Here is a 19,892-nt window from a genome sequence, read left to right as displayed (position 1 = left end):
TGCGCTTCCATTGTAATACATCTCACTGCATGACCACCCTCTGTCCTGACCCATGGACCTGCCCACCTCAAAGCAAGACTACCACCCGAACTCCTCCAAGGTAGATTCTGTGTTACGAAGCATTTGCGATATGGATTTGGCTTGGGATTTTGCAAGGGACGTGTCCAGGGCACGGAACTTGGGTAGCTTTCGCATTCTCTCTTTCCTTCAGACTTCCTTCGTTGAAGGCACTTCCTACACATCCCTACCGTGATTTCTCACAATTTCAAATCGTATACTGCTGCCTACAAGTTGTCACTCAGGCAGGCAGTTTGCAGTGAACAGTATTGTATCATTACAAACCATGCCTGTGGCTGTTCAGGTTTGCAGCAGCAAGGCAGCTGCCTGGGTCCCAGGGAGTAGTTTTTCAAAGAGATATGGAAGAGCAAGGATTCATACTTGGGTCATCAGCTGGATGTCTTTAGGCAAATCACTTAACCTCTCTGTATCTCTGTTCCTGTCATAAAATGAGAGCATTACCTCATTGTAAGGAAGAAGTCACTGAGCATTAAATATTCACATGAGAACCCAGCAGTTACATAGCAGATGCACAGTGAGTAAAGGTTGGAGATTCAGTCATCATCAAAGTCATTATTACAACTGAGTTGAATATGGTTTTCTCCCTCAAACTCATGCAGAAGTTTCTCTCTCTCTCACGCTCAAACACACACACAAACACACCAGTCTTATGTTGATGATATTAAGACTGCGGAATCCAGATACAATGTTCACAGGCCGCGTAGGGTCTATTAGGCCACTGTGGTAGAGCCCGGTAATTGAATTCTCATTACTCTATAAGGACAGAGGAGATGATCAATACCAATTTGTACCCTTAAAAAGTACGTTCTTTTACTTAATTTAGCTTTAAGAAAAAAAACTATCAGTAATTTTGGAGGTTTTTTTATGTATATATATTTTTTATTCTTCTAAGAAATCTTTTAGGCAGAGTACTATACCCTGTGTGTCTTTAAAATAGTACCCCTACCCTCAGAGCACTCACAGATTGGGGGCACTTAAGGAGCACCTTCAGGTAATAGGTGATCGTGACCTCCAAGGCGAAAACACGTTGTGCTCAAAGTTCGAGTAGAGATTCCGAGAGGAAATCCCCTGGCTCAGAATGGCCAGCATGATGAGCAGGTGGCAATTGAGGCAGAAACAGTTTCAGAAATGCAATTGTCTCCACTCCCGCTTGCTCACCGCGTATGATGTGGCTGTTGTGAGCAGAGCACACTAACCAGGTGCTGAGGAAATCCAGAGTCGATTAAAATCTGACCTTGTCTTCCGGGGGGATTTCCCAAGTGAGGAGACTTTAAGAAAGCTTGACCATGAGGTCAACCTCCGGGGGAAGCTGGCCAAGAGAATGTCATCTCCCAGCTGTGTCTGCGCGACCGCAGGGCCAGGGTACTGTCTCACTTTGCTGCCCCCACCCCTGCTCAGACAGCCTGCAGAAAAGCCGTGCTGGCTCCAGAGCCTGCTGCAGGATGTTGCCCAGAGCGGACTCGGGTCATCCCTCTGAACATGGAGTGCTCAGGTCAGAAATGACAAAAAAGGATTTCTAGAGCAAGATGTGTTAGCCCAAGTATTTCACTTCTTCCTGCAGTGGATTAAAGGGTTTTACAATTTGAAGATTGGGAAAAGGATGGCATTGGAAGCATTCTTAGTTAATAGGTATGACAACCAACTTCGTAGAGAAAACGTAGGTCTAAGAGCTGACCTGAAGGAAATGATGCTGGGTCTCTCTGTTTAATGACTAAATACCTGTCAGATTACAGTTTTCAAGAATCTCTTCTTTATAACTGGTTGATTTCAAAACATGCTAGAAAATCCCGCAGGATGATTCTGTGACAAAGAATGGTTTAGTATTATAGAATTACGTAATGATGAGCTTAGATTTTTGAGAGTAAAACTCATCTCTATTTCAACATATTTAATGGGAATGGCATAAATAATTTAATATTAATATGCCCAGGCTGTGCACTGAATAGGAAAAGAAGGTCTGATTGGAAAGATGTCACCTTTTGATCTTAATACAGTGGCTTGGAAAATGCCATTTGAGACAAAGTACATGAAAATTGGGAAGCTTTCATTCTAAAAGAAAAGTCTTTGGTCCTCGTCAGTTTGTGTTTTTGTCCAAAATAAGAAAAAAAAAGATTAGGCCAATCAATAAATTATGAATTGGATATTTCATAATCAAGATATTAAAACATTCATATATAAGACCAATTTTTTTCAGCCTTAGGAATTTAGTTTGTATAAGGCACAATTGAGAACTCTATAGTAGAATGCTGGGCAACACACAGTCCTGTTCTTGCCTCTTTCAAAATACAATTGCAGTAATTATAGTGAACTACAAAATGAAGATTTCAAGAAACTAAGGCTATAATTTTAGTCAACTTTGGCTTCTCCTTTTCAGTTAAAATATAAGTGAACAGATTATAGTGTTCTGGGTAGAAACTGAGGAGTGAAACATTTCAAGCAGACAGTGGAGCTTGAACCAGATTTGATCTTTGTGTGATTTTTTTTTAACCTTCAACAATTCTACATTTTTCTCCTGGCCCTTCCATTCTGTGCGTTGCCAGGACAAGATTGAGCACCTCTCTGGTAAACTTACACAAAAATTATTTTCGACATTCCCATTCTTTCTCTCTTGACGCTTACAGGACTGCCTGTTGGCTTGCCAGTACATTCTGTATGAAATTGAATGGGAGGGCACAGCACCATGGCTCATGGCTAAATCCTCACCCTGCACGAGCTGGGATCCCATATGGGCATCAGTTTGTATCCCAGCTGCTCCACTTCCCATCCAGCTCCCTTCTTATAGCCTAGGAAAGCATGAGAGGATAGCCCAAAACCTTGGGACCCTGCCCTGCATTGGAGACCTGGAGGAAGCTCCTGGCTCGTGGCTTCAGATAAGCTCAGTTCCAGCAGTTCAAGGAGTAAACCAGCGGATGAAAGATCTTTCTGTCTGTCTCTCCTTCTTTTATAAATCTAATCGGCCTTTCCAATAAAAATAAATGAATTTTTAAAAAAAGGAAAGAAACTAAATGGGAATGGCAATGCTATATTTAAAGGCATTACTTTTTAAAGTTAGAACTCAATTTGCAGGTTTATTTGTGTTTGGGTTTGAAAGCCAAAAAAAAAAAGTTCATTAAAAATGGAGACACAACTTTGCTTTGCACACCTGTGTCAACACAGACCTGGCAAGCCGAGATAGGGTTCCCTGGTGTCATCCTGCCTGGCTAGTACACAGGCAGTGCTCCCACTGGCGACTGGATAGTCACTTTTCCTGGTGAATGACTGTGGTTTGCTGGTTTTTATTTTTTGTTTCTTTAATTAACTAATTTATTTGAAGGGCAGAGTTACAAAAAGAAAAACAGCTTTCATCCGCTGGCTCACTCCCTAAATGGCCACAACAACCAGAGCTGGGTCATGTGGCAGCCAGGAGCTTCTTCTGGGTCTCCCATGTAGATGGCAAGGGCCAAAACACTTGGGCCATCTTCAGCTGTTCTCCCCAGTGCATTGGCAGGGAGCTGGATTGGAAGTGGAACAACCCAAGCTCAAACTTGTACCCCAAAAGTATACCTGCGTCGCCATTGGGGCTTTACTGCCTATGCCATATGGCCACATCTTTAAAAATTTTCTCATGCTTTGTTAGCTTTCTCTCTGTACATAAAATCAACTCAGAAGAACTTGCTCCTTCCTCTGTAGCACTGCCACTCATTAAGTGTGGTCTCTGAAGCAGCCGCACCTGCACTACCCTGCAGCACCTGAGAACTGGCTCAAATGCAAGTCATGCATCCTACCCCAACCCTTTTAATCAGACATTGTAAAGGCAGGGCACAACACTGGGCTTTATTTAGCCTTCTAGAAGATTCTAATGCATATTGACATCTTAAAACTGCTTGGGAGCAGTAATGTTTTCATTTTGAAGTAACATTTCCGGTCCCTGGTGTGTGTAGGACCTGGCATCTGTCACTAACGTATGGCAGAGAAGGGCATGCATACACTGATGTATCTATGGAAATGTGGTGTTACACTTTAAGCAGTGCAGGGCAGCGTATAGTTCTAGGCCAGCAGAGAGGATGGGGCACTTACTTCATCCAGAGAAGCTGCATTAGGAGCTTGGTGGAAGGTCAGTTCAGGGTCCCATCCACCCCCCAGGAAGCGTTCTCGGAATAACTTTACCCTGCACACACAGTACTGGTTCCCCACCAGAAGGGATCTTCCATATGTAACCCATGGCTGTGCACTTCCTATGAAGCTGTCTGATGATATCCCTCCTCTCGCATATTTTTTCTTAATTTTTTAAATTAGATGATAGGCCCATGTGTGGGGAAGGAATTATAAAAAGCCAAGATGGGCATTTTCCCCAGCAATTATGAAGCTAACAAGAGTTCCTACATTTCAAGTGGGGGATCCTGAGTTTGAATCCCAGTTCCAGCTTCTGATTGCAGCCTCCTGATAATGTGCATTCTGACAGCCAAGGTCATTGGCCCAGACCACCCATGTGGAAGACTTTTAGGTCTTGGCCACTTCTGTAGGCATGTAGGGAGTGGACAAGCAGGTGGTTGGCTCTGTCCCTCTGTGTCCTTCTGCCTCTCAAACTCCAGTCCATGTTTTACTCTTTGGGCCTTACCCCAACCCTTGTCTGAATCCCCACAACACTCAACCATCCTCCAATCCCCCCAGCTCCTAGCATCTGCAGCCCTGGGTGAGTCCTGCTAAGAAGTATCGTCTTGCTTGGTTGGTAGTGGTTGCTTGGGAGTCGTTGTTTCATTGTATTTAATATTGAACACTTGGATGTATGCATGCATACAACATGCACTGTAACAGGCTATGAAGCAGGAATGTGTTTGGCATATGGAATTACATCTATTCATATAGCAGATCTTCAGTTAAAATCCATGAGGGATACACTTTTTAGAGTGATTTGTTTAATCAATATTATTATTAATGTATTGGTGAATGCTGCAGACTGCTGGAACGTTGAAGTGATATTTCACATCATCCTAGCAAGATAGTGTTTGCTGGGGTTACATCACTTCCCTAGATTGGAATGTAATATTCTATTTTTCTTGTATTCAGCCTCTATAATTGAACATTTAAAAAACTGAGGAAGGGAAGGGAAGGGAAGAAAGAAAGAATGAATTTGTCTCACTACTGAGGAAAGACTAAGACTCGGCATCCAATTTCTGATTCTCTTGTCCTGAGAAAGGAAGAATGATCATCTCTGCAGCCTGATAGCTGTGTTGTCTAAGAGATTTTCTTTGTCTCTAGTTGCAGAAAGATCTTTTACATTCCAACCACAGAGGGGAAAGAACCACTCTTTGAATTAATACCAAGTTGGATGTGGTAGCCCCTGGGAATTTGAGGCCCTTATCTTGGGGGGAGGGGTGTGCTTTATCAAGTGATAAGTGTTGGCCACCTTCCCAATCCCAAGGCAGGTATTCATAAGGCTATAGGCAGTACCTGCTGGGAACACGTGCGTGCAGGCCTCTGTGAGGGTGTATTCATTTCCCTAGAATAAATAGCTAGGAATGGGATTACTGAATCATGTAGTAAATATGTATTTATAAGGGAACTTTTCCAGAGTATCTAAATCATATTGCTTTCTCACCAGCAAAATAATGAGTTTCAGTTGTACCCTCTGGTTCCCAGCGCTTTCTGTATGTAATGATAATTCCATGTATTTTTAGTTAGCCTTTTCCTTGGGCCTCTAATGTGGAACATGCCTTTGCCAGTGTTTTTGTTATTGTCATTTGTCTCTTGTGTTAACTCCTTGATAGGTCTTTATAAATTGTGAACACCCATCCTTTGTCAGATAGTGTAATTTGCACATATTTTCTCCAGTTCTTCATTCTCTAAGCAGTGCAAAAGTTTTTAATTTTTTTGAAATTGAATGTCTTTCTTGTCTCTGATGTAAGAAACACATCACATCTGAAAGCCCTTTTGCCTCTTCTAGATAAAGACCTTCTCCTGTGTTTTCCTCTTAAACGTTGTACAGACTACAGTCCATCAATTGCTTCTGAACATTTGTCCAACCCAGCTGGCCATGTCTGCCTGTTTCTAGGCTTGCTGCTCTGTGCACTGACCGAGGCATCTGTCTTTACCAGCTCTTTATTTGCCACTTTCCTTTACCAATGTCCTCATTCCTGTAGCTTTCGACTAAGCAGTAAAATCCAGTTTCTTCTTAATTTTCAGATTTTTATTAGCGATTTCCTAACCCCTTTTCTTTTCCACACAACTGGTAGAATAAGCTTGTCTCTATATCCTGAGAATCAAACTGGGATCATTGGATAGAAGAGAGTTAAAATATCCCTGTAGCACAATTTTGGGAAAGAATTGATATTTTTACTCTGGTGACTTTTTGAATCCATGAATACCGTATGACTATGAGTATTCTCATCAAAACATTCAAAAAAATTCCTTTTAATCTGTGCCTAGTTCTTTCATAACATATGTCTTCCACACATGAGGAAAAGACTTGGTGCTGAAAATTTTCCTATACCAAAACTTTTCGTTTTTGTCACTCTTTCCCTTGGTAGGTCTTCAGTATTTCCAGAAGTGTGTTGTGGTCTGCATTTCATTTGTCATATGGTTAAGTTTCATCTTGGTTTGCCTTTTTGTGCTGGCTGGGGTTTCCAGTAGTTGGTATTAAATAGGAACCCTGAGAGTAGTCATCTTTGCACCATTCCCAGGGAAAGCGGGTCGTCTCTCAGTGGGTAATGTTAGTTGCAGGTGTTTCTTTAGGTGCCCATTTTTCAGGCTGAGGAAGCTCCTTTCCATTCCTATTCTCTAGGGAGTGGCTAGTTGGATTTTGTGAGATGCATTTTCTGTATCAGTTGATGGGCTCGTATTTTTTTTTTTCTGCTTTACGCAGATGGTGTCATTGGGGTTGGCTAAGAGCCAAGCAATGAAAGATTGGAGAGGAGAAAGGGACCAGGGAGTCTCTGAGCATCCAAAAACTCCTTTCCCTTCTTCCAAGCCAGGCTGTTCTTGGCGTTGTCTATGTGTGTGGCCACTTGTGAAGTTAGGCTGCCACGAACTCAGGCAGTGTTAGGATGGAGAAGGAGGAACATCGTTAGACGTTCTGTTTGTCTGGCAGCAATTCTGATTTTATACTTCTTTCCAAGCTGCAGCGACTGTTTAGTCTCAGAGTTCTTAAGCAGCTGCACCACTTTCTCTAAGTTTAATAGATGCACTCAGTGGTGGGGTGGAGAAGCCCCATTCAGCTTCACCTAACGTTGACCTGGGTCTTTCACCTTGACAGTCAAGAACCATACTATTATATTGACTTCCCAACTTAGATCATCTGCAAGTTAGAAAATTCAGACTATTTTGAAGACACTTAATGAATTTCATAAGTATGACAATTATTCATTTTTCTGTTTACATAGAAACACACCATCATGACTGTAAATGAGAAGTACATGAAACTGAATTACATGAATATTTTCAGCTTCTCTCTAAGAATATCTGATAGCCATGTTTTTCATTTTCTTGTGTTTGGAAACATGGGCACACATTAAAATGCAGTTTAAATATTAAAGCTTTGCATCACACCACTGGGTCAAGTGCAGTGAGGCACTTGTGTAGCTAATAAGGGGGGCAGGGGTTCTGCAGGCGTGTTGCTGGCGAGCTGTGGCAGGATGGGTGGCGGGCCTGTGTGTGTGTGGTAGTGTGTGTTAGGAAATGCCCATGCTGTGCGGTGGAGGAGGAGCAGGGCAGACCTTTGGCCGTAACAGCAGGGAGGATTTTCCTTGCCAGGGTGTGTAGATCCCAGAGGGCCAGGAAGGGGCGAGCTTCCAGAGCAATGCTGTACTGATGGTGGACACCCGCCTTAGTGGATGTCTCTCCATCAATCGGAAGAGAAGCAGAGGAGCAACATATAGGAATACTATTACCACGGAACTCAATACCTCCTGTCTGCCCTTGTATGGGACACTTATAAAGACTTCAATGGAGCAATAAATATACCATTTGCACTAACTTTGAATTTAATGCTGTATCATCACAAAATTGAAAACTCAAGACTTAATTGGTTAGTATATAAAAACATCATTTTATATGCACATTTTAACTGTTTGAATTCTAAGCCATGGACAGTGTTAGCATATCCTTGTTACCAGTAACACTATGTCCATCATAAACATCCGGTTAGGAGTCTTGTTCACCTGAATGCTATCCTGGCACTAGCAGTGCCTGGAGGCTTGGCTCTGGGTAAGGACTTACAGAGATTGTTGGCTGAGGCTGGTAAAAGGGAGAGGTTTTCTGGCACAGTAAGTTAAGCTGCTGCCCACAGCATCAGCATTCCATATTGGAATACTGGGTTCAAATCCCAACTCTTACACTTGTGATCCAGCTTCTTGTAAACGCACTTAGGAAAGCAATAAAAGATGACCCAATTACTTTGGCTCTTACCACTGACATGGGCGACATGGATGGCGTTTCTCCCTCCTGGATTCAGCCTGGCCCTGTCTCGGCCATTGTGTCCACTTGGAACGTGAAGCAATGGATGAAGAACTCTCTCTGTATCTCAGTGTCCCTCCCTCCACCCCGTCATCTCCCCCCTCCCTCTCTCTCCCTCCACCCCGTCATCTCTCCCCTCCCTCTCTCTCCCTCCACCCCGTCATCTCTCCCTCTCCCTCTCCCTCCCTCCACCCCGTCATCTCCCCCCTCCCTCTCTCTCCCTCCACCCCGTCATCTCCCCCTCTCCCTCTCTCTCCCTCCACCCCGTCATCTCCCCCTCTCCCTCTCCCTCCCTCCACCCCATCATCTCCCCCCTCCCTCTCTCTCCCTCCACCCCGTCATCTCCCCCCTCCCTCTCTCTCCCTCCACCCCGTCATCTCCCCCTCTCCTTCTCTCTCCCTCCACCCCGTCATCTCCCCCCTCCCTCTCTCTCCCTCCACCCCGTCATCTCCCCCCTCCCTCTCTCTCCCTCCACCCCGTCATCTCCCCCTCTCCCTCTCTCTCCCTCCACCCCGTCATCTCCCCCTCTGCTTCTCTCTATTCCTCTCCCTAATATTCCCCTTTTCTTTTTTAACTTCTGTTTTTCAAATAAATAAAATGAATCTTGTTGTAAAGTAAGTATATATGCTATGGAAGAGCTGTGACCCCTTGTTCTTGACTATAAGGAAACTCATTTATTCTTCTGTTTTATGTTGTTCTTTATAACCCTTCCACTTCCAAAACTGACTTAGGAGTAGGTAAAGGGTAGCTGAAACAAAATAGAAAAACCTGTCTTTAGAATGTTTTCTTTCAAACAGTAAGCCTTTTTTATGCATTTGTAGAACTAAGGAATATCGTGCTAGTATGTTTGGTTTTGTTTATTTTGTTTGTTTTGCTGTCACTTTTGGGAAAGGGAAGTAAAATTTGCCCGTGAGCTACCCAGTTCTCTGCTCATGGTCTTGGGTTGATTTACATAATTACTATTACTTCATGATAATTGCTTTAGGGGCAAATAATAAATACTCAGTCCAGTGTTTATTTTGAATGCAGAATGACTGCTTCTTAAAATTGCATTATCTCTCATTTTTCCTCCGTCTCCAGGATCAGAATCCAGGCTGTCAACGAAATTGGAGCTGGACCGTTCAGTCAGTTCATTAAAGCAAAAACTCGGCCCTTACCACCCTTGCCTCCCAGGCTCGAGTGTGCTGCTGCTGGGCCACAGAGCCTGAAGCTCAAATGGGGAGACAGCAACTCCAAGACGCACACTGCTGATGAGATGGTGTACACCCTGCAGCTGGAGGACCGGAACAAGAGGTAGGGCAAGAGAACAGAGCCTGCAGCTCCCGTAGCCCTGCTCGTGGGCTGAAAGCTTAACCTGCTCATTTTTCATCTACTTGTTCTTACTCTAAAATGTGTTTCTCTTCTCCCAAGATTTCCTCTGTATTTGAGTCCTGCCTTTTATACCCAAAGCTCTACCCTCCTCTCTCTGTTTGGAACTTTTAGACATTCGAAAGTTCTGATTTCCCTACATGTAATACTGCATGTGGTGTTTTTCCTTTCATAAAACCACATAATGGGGAGAAATTTTCTCAACAGAAATTGTCCAATTCAAGTGCACGGTGTGCAGTAGCATTCTGTTAGTCACGTGTGTGAAGGGAAATAGGATTGGAAGAGATGCCAACCTTTTGAAATATTCAGTAATTGCAAGAACAAACATGTTTACCAGTCCAAAATAGTGATCGCTGATGTGCAGATGGGGTTTGCACTTGGTAACTACAGGCAGTGCAATATCAAATTAGCCTGGGCAAGCAGGAGATTCTTTGTAAGACTCCGTGCTCAGGAAACACTCTCGGCTCTAGAAATCAAATCCAGCTTTTCATATAGTATTTGTTTCCCGTAACCTCATTTCCTCTGAAAATGGATGATCAGAAGATAGACAGCTAGACTGTGTTTAGGAATAATCAGAGGTCGAGCAACAGTTAACGGTAACAGAATGTTTTGCTACCCGCAACCCTAATCAGAGAATCTGAGAAGCAGGTGGAAAGGGTGGCTGAGCATCGTAAACGCAGACAGTGATGGGAAAGCCACCATACACTGCTGCTTGTCTTGTGTATCTGCTTAGGCACAGAACCAATGTTAGCGTGCAAGTGCTGAAGTATTGCTGTCATCTCCCCCATGTGCATCAGACTCTTCTGTTCCTTTCCTCAGGGAGTATGTTCCAGCTTCCCCAGAACCTACCCCTTCCTCCCCCCGCATCCAGTCTCCATGTCCACCTATGGTCAGATGCTCACATTGACTTGAGTGTAGGGCAGTTCCGTGGGCTTTCAAAAGAGAGAAAGGTCCAGAAAAACCCAAGGCCCTATGCCCAGGGGTGTGGTCACAGCTCACAAATGATCCAGAGCTCTAGTACCATAGAACAATGTGCTGTGGTGCTGTGGAAGAGGCTGTGGCCACCTGGTTGCAAAGATCAAGAAAAAGTTCTTGAAGGAGGTGACATTTGAACTTGATTTGGCTTGCTAGTAGTTTTAGTAAAAGAAGAACCAAAAGTGGACGCCCCGTTGACAGCGAGTCGTGGCATAGGAAGCACAGAGGCAGTACGGCTTCTTTTGATGCATTCTATATAAATCAAATCTGTCCTTTTACATACGGGCCATTGGTCTTCCTGTACTATTGCCTTTGGATGTGTTCTTACTGGTTTGTGCATTTATTGGCTGGAGATTCCACAACTGAAGAACACAGACAAGAACAGGAATTAGAACTGTGAGAAATTATTATACATATAGAAAGCTAACATTGAGGAGAATTTTTTGCTTGGTGTCAGAGAACTTTGCACAGGGAGTATCATCTGGTTGTACTGTACTGTTCCAGGGAAAGTGAAGCACAGGGAAGTTGTTGCTGAATTGGGGTTAGAGGGTCCTGGCTTACAGGGCTCTGACTGTGCTGACTGGAAGCAGGTGGAAGCTGCGGGTTCCACACCACGCCACGCATCCATGGCTTACTGCATCCCTGCCCTGGGCAGGTGCCACAGGTGCAAAGCAGTAGACACGTGTGGTGTGAGCCATGATTTTCCATGACACCGAGTGGCTCCTGTTCACAGAACAGAAGCTGCAGTAGCATTTGTCCTGATGAGTCTGCTGTCATGAGACATTGAAATATGCCAGAGGGAAAACAGTACAAAATCTAGTGATCAATACATGTTCTTTCCTCCAAAGTAAAGCCCAAGGCTCACCTTGTTAATCAAATAAATGACATGCCTAGATTTAAATGGCATTTTTATAAAACTCACCATTAGGAATGGTATTTTTCTTAATTTTATGAGCTGGAGTCCAAATTTATCTTTTTAAAATTAGATTTGTCAGTGTTCTCAGAAAGTTATTAAAGTGATGGAAATATAGAGCATAATAAATTGTCGTTCTATTTGCAGAATAATCTTCCTGGGATTTAATAATAAGAAAACAGTCTAATATTAGTTTGAGGATGACCTTCCCACTGTCTTATAACAAATGGCCCCTTGGATCTTGACTCATAGGGATTGGGGAAAAATAGGTGGCGTTAGATGCATCATAATGCTGGTTGCTATAGTTTTAATCCAGTCTCCTTGGGTTGTTAGGACTTGAACCTGGCCTCTCCAGTTGAGAGGAAGGTCAGAGTCTACTTCCCAAATGGTAACTGACTTTTTCCTTGAGCCTGCTGCCAGAGTTGTTTTAATTGTGGCTCTTAGGAAGGATTCACACAGTCTTTAGTATGTGCATTAACTAGGGGCAGCATTGAGGTAGGTTTATTGGTGATTCTAGTTTACCTTCTTACCTGTCAGTTCTCAGAGGATTGCTTTTGCCAGAAATACCTGACTATCAAGTCACAATGAGCATTTGGAAGGAAAGCTGCTAGAGTGCCCAGGGCACTCACAAGTTGGCTGATCTGTATTCAGGAATAATCAGATATCGAGTAAGAGTTAGTGGTGACAGAATGTTTTGCTACCCACAGACCTAATCAGAGTGTCTGAGAAGCAGGTGGAAAGAGCATCGTAAACCCAAACAACGATGGAAGAGCTTTGCTCCTGAGCTGTTAAAGCATTCTTCATTTTTAAGACATTGTGCAACAGAAGCACACTGACAGTTAATAGCTTCTTGGTGATTGTCAGAATAGAGCTGAGTTGATTTTTGGCTGCTGATCCATTGTTCTCATATTTTCTTCATCCTTTCAATAAATAGATTAAGCTAGAAGGTTGCTATCCTTTGCACCTGTTTTACCTTAAAAGAGCAAATCCGTGAAGATCATTTGACTTTATAAATGTATGAGGTGTATTGCGTTTTCTTCATAGTTTCAGCTTTTGCTTTACACAAATGGGAAAATAAGAAGTGTACAAATGTCCCATAACAATGAATGTTTAGTGACCAAATCCCGGAAGGTTTGGTATCCACCATGTGCTGATTTGTGATGTTTATTTATGTGCCTTTTAATCAAAATATTTGAAATCACCAAGAAAATTATAAATATAATGATTGGCCAAAAATATTGCTTAAACTTAGTAAAGAAAACTTTTGGGTGTTTGGAAAGTGCTTAACACTGACAATTTTACCTGCATTACTTATTAAATAAAAAGGTGAGATATTTTCTAGAACAATAATAGGGCTTCTACCAATTCTTCTATCATTTTGTTGGAAAAATATCCATTTTCTAATAAGTTGTATTGATTTCAATTTAGAATTATTAGATTTTATGCATGCAAATGAAGGAACTATTTGTTAATATTGGATAGACAAAGTGGACTACAATAGATCCCTGCCTTTAGGAAGCTCATAATACAGGGTCAGTGTTGTGGTAGCGGGTTAAGCTTCTGTTTGCAATACTGGCATCCCACATCGGAGTACAAGTTCAAGTCCAGGTTCTTCCACTTTTGATTGAGCTTCCTGCTGATGCTCCTAGGAGGGCATCCCTGCCATCTGCATTGGAGACTCAGATGTAGTTTTAACTCTGGTCAGCCTGGCCCAGTGCCAGGTTTATGAATAAATAAACTATGCTACCCTACCCTTTGAAAAAATAAATAAATTATATGCACACACTGTTCAGACTCCTGAGGGACAGCAGAAGGTTGCCATGTAAGGGAACCCTACAAATAAATGAGCAGAGAAGCTGGTAGGTTTGCATGAGGCTTGAAAGGACTTCAGGCTTACACCCTCATGCCTGAGATCTGTTAGATGGAGACTAGTGGTGAGGACTTGAACCTAGACAGAAGCTGGTGATCAACTCGCCAGGAGCCCCGGATCTTTCTCCAGGGATCTTCCTCTTTCTGTTATGCTACTGTCAGTGCTTCTCCAACACCAAGTCTGGGCTTCTTACATGGAAACAGAAAGAATTGCAAGGAGCAGCTTGAGGAAGCCATTGCCTCCGTGTGGATCAATCCAGAACCCACCTGAGCTTATTTCATTGAAAAAAAAATCCCTCTAATAGGACATTTCCCCATGTATGTGGCAGGCTTGTTACACACCCGGTTACATTTCTGTATTTGTGTAGCAACCTTAAAGCACGGCTTCACATTTACCGGGCCATACGTTGATACCTGATGATCAGATCATGATCACTCACCTGAACATGTTTTTCTTGAGAGTGTTTTTCTAGTATGTCCTAGGTCTCGTGAGATACCCAGTCTGTCTTTAAGAGCTTTTCTAAGGAAATAAGTTAGCATTAAACTGTGAGCACATCATGCTGCAGATTATATTTTGTTTCAACTTAAAACAAAAAATTAGATTGGTATGGCCTTCTAGTGATTAAGTCCATTATTACCAGAGCGAGAACAGAAAGGCTGAATGTCTTTGGTTTCCATGTTATGCAAGAAAAATATATCCCACAGTGAACATCTCCTAATGCTGTGTTAGCCTGGCAGTGACACAGCCTGCCAGGATCGGCTTGTGCCAGTTAAATGGCAGGGCTGTGCTCGTGAGTCAGAAGATGTGTTGATGTTGCTGAGATGAGATGTTACACTGCCCTAGCAGAGCTGGAGTTGGTACTGATCCTGACCCCACAGGTCGTGTTACCCAGTGACCGTACACAGCACTGGGGTGGGACAAACTCCAATTCCAGGAACATGCTTATGCTCAATCTGTTGTTTGGCCAGAAGTTAGGCATGAATTTTTTTTTCAAGGCAAATCTCCAGTGAAATTGGGCTTGAGAGAGGAGAGCCTCAGAGTGGAAAATAATCATTCGTTCTTCATTAGCTTTGCGCCCACACCCAGGACACTGTCCCCTAAACCAGCAGGACTGGAGGGACCTTGTAACATTGACCTTGTAACTGCCTGTTTGCCTTAGAGAGGGCAGGCAATCATCGACATTTCTATGAGCTTCTTTAAACAGTGTTTCTCGGAGCCAGCACAGTAGCCTAGTGGCTAAAGTCCTCACCTTACATGCACCAGGATCCCATATAGGTGCCAGTTCTAATCTTGGCAACCCTGTTTCCCATCCAGCACCCTTCTTGTGGCCTGGGAAAGTAGTTGAGGCTGGCCCGAAGCCTTAGGACCCTGCACCTGTGTGGGAGACCCAGAAGAGGCTCCTGGCTCCTAGGTTTGGGTCAATTGAGCTCCAGTAGTTGCGGCCACTTAGGGAGTGAATCGTCGTATGAAGATCTGCCTCTCTCTCCTCCTCCTCCTCTCTGTGTATCTGACTTTCTAATAATAATAATAATTTAAAAAACAGTGTTTCTGTAAACACCAAAAGAAAGCACACTAGGCAACTAATAAATGAGCCTGAGTGTTGGCACCGAGGATGGAGGGTGTGCCCACCTTAGAACCATCTCCCAGCCAGTTCAGCATCTAGACTGGGAGCTGTCTGTGGCTGCTGTGTCTTTTGCTTCCCTGTCCAGCCTGCATGACCACCCTTCCTGGATAGAAGGCATCAGTGTGTTACCTTCCAGAAGTCAGTGAATTGTAACTGGTCTCAGTGTCAACTGTGTGTCATGATCCATATCTGTTCCCTGAACTTCTTTTTGCCTTACTTGCTCCTTCCTCTACATAATGCAAAAAACACCTGTCTCCATCCCCTGATAAATGAAGGGTGGGGGACAGTAACCTATTTTTAAAACATTTCTAATTTTGAGAAAAAGGGCATAAAATGCAAACTAAGTCGATTATTACTAGCTTAGTCAATTTCAGGCTGAAACATTAGGCATAAGCCAACATGAAAAGTGCAGATGGGACTATTTGAGATCTTCATTGAACCAGGAGTAGAATTCCAAGTCCAATTTTTAATCTCTTGTTCATTTAAAAAAAAAAAAAACAGACTGGAATTGGCTGTCATCTTTGTCAGGTTAGGATAAGACCACCAGCATCCACAGAGACAGCATGTCTGGAGAACTCTGGGCGCTCTCCTTAATGCGAGAGTCGCTGACAGAAAAGGATAATTGGGAAATTCATCTCCTTTCTTGGCACTTTTACATTCGATCTGTAAACATTGCCCAGTGCCTATCTCCAGTATCCCGCACCTGATACCCCCTGCTTCCATCTGCTTCTCCATGGCAATGGTAGGACCCTGTGTTCTTGGTAGAGTGAGAACACGTACTGTCCTGAACTCCTTCCAGCCCCACACGCCACTTGGATAGCACAGGAAGTTCACACACAAGACGCATGCAGCCAGGAGGAATTAAGAAGAAATGACAATGGCATATGATTGCTTATGAGTGTAGCTGTATTGAGCTCACCAATTTGTACTGTTGTGAAAACGTTTTGGAAAGTGCTATTTGCAGCCAGTAGTAAGCTACAGGCCATTTTAGGTCAGCAGGTAATATCATTTTGAGGAATTTATATTAATAGGCTGCTGTTGGCTTGTAGTGGATCTAGGTATAATAGGGGAGCAGAAGGTAGCAAACACGAAAGCTTTGCATTATTCCTTGTTTCTCCTATAAATTTATTTATAAGCCACTGCAGCTTTCCTTCTAAAAAATAAGTCTTAAAGAAACAGATTTTAAAGCTGTATTCTTTGTGTGTATGGAGAATTATGTATACATAGGTAGCCCATCATTTATTCCTTAAAATTAGTTAAAGAAAGAAGCAGTTAAAGATGGAACATGACAGAACAACTTCCATCAGTTGCAAATATGGCATCTTCTGCAATGTTAAAGCCAAAAATACTGCAAGAAAAGAATACCCTTTCCCTGAAATTTCTTGGTTGTTTCATTTGGGTCCCCTAAAAATCTCTGTCAAGTGAGCTTACTGACTAGCTGTTAGCATGAAGTTACCTGACTTGTTGAATTTCAAGGTTAAGATCACACATCTTAACATTCTGGCCCAAGTCTCTTCATTTCTGTACAACCCGCTCCTATGCTGCTTGAGTGAGCATTCTGACAGCAGAGTAAGTGAAAATATTTTGTTTTCACAGAAGCATAGTACATTAGTTTTTGTTTCTTGTCTTTATTTTCTAGAGACATTTTATTAGCGTTCTCCAGCAGAGTGGCATGTTGTTATAGTTGATGAAACTACACTGACATGGCACGATCACCAGTAATTTCATGGTCTACATGCATGGCTACTGTGGGTGCTGTGCCTCCAGAGAGTTTGGGCAGATGTGTTATGAAACATAATGTTGCACAGGGCAGTTTGGCAACTCTTATCCACAGAGTCTAAAACACTTTTAAAATCTCCAAGTTTAATGACTGGATATGAACTGTACTACTGTTAACAATGTGGAGGAATCCAACATATGGTGGAGTGGGGGGACTAATTGGAGGGGCTGGGGGAATCCCAGCGCCTATGAAACTGTGTCATAAAACGAAATTTTAAAAGTCTCCCAAATTTAAACCCTATTTGTGCTTGTTACCAGCTAAATATACCACGGTTACCTCAAGGCAGCCGAGGGCAAAGCCATCCAGAAATTGCTAACTATAAATGTGTGAAGATGCACTCTACCTTCTGCCCTGTATACTTCTCGTTCTCTAGTAAATATTTTTGTTGTGAGAGAGCATTTATTTCCCAGTTTTCCTCTCCTAAATAAAGACGGTCCATGGCACAGTAGACAGCAGTGGCCCAGGCCTCCTGCTTGCACGGCCGTGCTGTCATGCTGTCAATAGCGCTTCTTAGCCAGGTTGGCCAGGGCAGGGGTTCTGGTGCTCACATACACAATCTGTCTCTCCAGCAAGAACGTCTCAAGAAATGTGGCTGGGTCGAATGCCAACAGGAAGAAACAAGATCTGTCGCTGATGCTCCTTGCTGGCAGCACAGTGCCGTGAGCATCTACAGAGTGTGAGCAATTGTGCTAGTATCCACTGAGCACATAGGTGCTGCCCTTGCATAACAGATGCTTCCTTTGTCCTCTTATTAACTTCTCATACCGCAACATGAAAACCCATACCGGTTTTTACAGTTTATCTGATGACAGGGCATGAGATGACCAGACTGTTGATCCTGAACTTGATCGAACCCAATTCATCTGACCCCAAAACTGACATGATTACCCACTCTTATATACCCTGGGCTCCCCACCTAGCCGATCGTGAGCCTGTGGATGAGCACTGCAGGAAGCTCCATCGATGTGATCACACACATGTCCTTTCCCTGGGTCCTCCTAGAGCCCTGATCATTGCCTCTGATGGTATGTGACCCCAGAGAGCAGGAGTTGGGGTGACAGAGGCCCTTTTGAGGTCTTGCCAATGTGGGCCCAGGGCTTGTTGAAGTAGACATGATAGCACAACAGGTTCCTGTGGCTCTGTGCTTCAGCCTGGACTGATGGCAAAATGACTTAGCGGTTGTTGATCACCTGCAACATTCCAGGAACTCATGCTGCCTGCTCTACTTACAGATGTTATTTCACCACTGACTCCATTGCCACAGGACTGCTCATGTAATGAAAGTGACCGTAAATTTGGCCACCAAATTAGATTGGTCATTTATTTGGGGGAGAGCAGGCTGTCTCATGTAGGCTAATACAGGCAGCAAAACATCACAAATTTAGATTGAACTATTCCTGCTCGGACATAAGCAGCGGATGTCCTCAGTAACCTGGAGGGAGGCCAGCATGCAGTGGCTGAGAGCCACAGAGCTCCCCAGGGATGTCAGCCTGACTCAGGTCTCTAAAAGGCGATCTCTAGTGCTCAGGGTGCAGCACTCAGAGCCTCTGGAGCAGAGCATGTCATGAGCTTTCACTATGTACTGGGGCTGAGCTGAGCTTTCATCTATATTATAGCTTTTACTTGTTTTTTAAAAGATTTATTGATTTGTTTGTTTCATTGTTGGAAAGTCGGATATACAGAGAAGAGAAGAGACAGAAGGGAAGATCTTCTGTCTGCTGGTTCACTCCCTAGCTGGCTGTGATAGCCGGAGATGAGCCTATCTGAAGGCAGGAGCTTCTTCCAGGTGTCCCACACAGATGCACAGTTCCAAGGCTTTGGGACATACTCCACTTCTTTTCCAGGCCAAAAGCAAGGAGCTGGATGGAAAGTGGAGCAGCCAAGACAGAAATGCAGAGCCTGCCAACACAGCATATGATCAAAACATGTTTGTTAAATGAATGCATTAATTCTGCTTACCCCTAAGCCAAGTTGGCTTGCAGTTGGACATAGAAGGGTGATTCTGTAATTAACCAACATAAAGTTGTCACTGAAGACAGTGTGGTGAGGCAGTGGAGATGTGGGGTTGCATTAACTCATGCAGTAGGTTTGAAAGTGTCCAGCAAATTCAGGTCCTGAATCTACTAAAGATCCTGCTGTACTTGCAGAAAAATATATCTTTATGGGAAAAGGCAGATTTGCAGAGAAGAGAGACAGAAAGGGAAACATCTTTCATCCAGTGGTTCACTCCCCAAATGGCTGCAATGGCTGGAGCTGAGCTCATCCAAAGCCAGGAGCCAGGAACTTGTGAGTCTCCCACAAGGGTACAGGTCCCAAGGACTTGTAGCATCCTCTGCTGCCTTCCCAGGTCACAAGCAGGGAGCTGGATGGGAAGTGGGGCAGCCAGGACATGAATTGGTGGGCCCATATGGGATGTTGGTACTTGAAGGTATAAGATTCATTTGTTGAGCCATGGTGGCAACCCCAACTTGTATTATTTCTAAACCTTGACAGATAACTGGTTTGTTGTTGTTGTTGTTGTTGTTGTTTTAAGAAAAACAATGGGATAGTACACCTAGTGTTATGGTGGAAACAGTAAGATTTACAGACCTTATGGGAAAATGCCTGACCTATAAGATTTTATATTTTTAATCTTCTTAGCTCACATTACATAATGATATCAATTAGTAGAGAAATGCAGAATAATCATGAATCTGAAGGGCACAGGACCCACCGACTATCAGAAAACTGTCTAGCCATTCATGCTGTTTTTCCATTACATGATTAACCTGATACATGCTTCTAAGCTCACAATTCTTTTCTTCTTTTTGGAAAGAAGAGCCCAGCATATAGAAGAAAGCAGCTTGACACTATC

General features: G+C 43.4%; 1 protein-coding gene across 4 annotated transcripts in view; it reads left to right on the top strand.

Annotated features, from left to right (window-relative positions):
• FNDC3B (fibronectin type III domain containing 3B) overlaps window positions 1-19,892 on the top strand; it is a 340,056-nt gene that overhangs the window by 302,402 nt on the left and 17,762 nt on the right. For all 4 annotated transcript variants that reach the window (XM_041002960.1, XM_041002962.1, XM_041002959.1 and 1 more), the window contains one exon: window positions 9,589-9,801. In XM_041002960.1, coding sequence (XP_040858894.1) covers window positions 9,589-9,801 — 213 coding nt within the window. The remainder of the gene's footprint in view (window positions 1-9,588; window positions 9,802-19,892) is intronic.

The sequence above is a fragment of the Ochotona curzoniae genome, unplaced genomic scaffold (genome assembly GCF_017591425.1).
Source record: "Ochotona curzoniae isolate NIBS_2020 unplaced genomic scaffold, NIBS_Ocur_1.0 scaffold_2587, whole genome shotgun sequence".
Taxonomy (NCBI): Eukaryota; Metazoa; Chordata; class Mammalia; order Lagomorpha; family Ochotonidae; genus Ochotona; species Ochotona curzoniae.
This window is presented reverse-complemented; position numbering and strand designations above follow the sequence as displayed.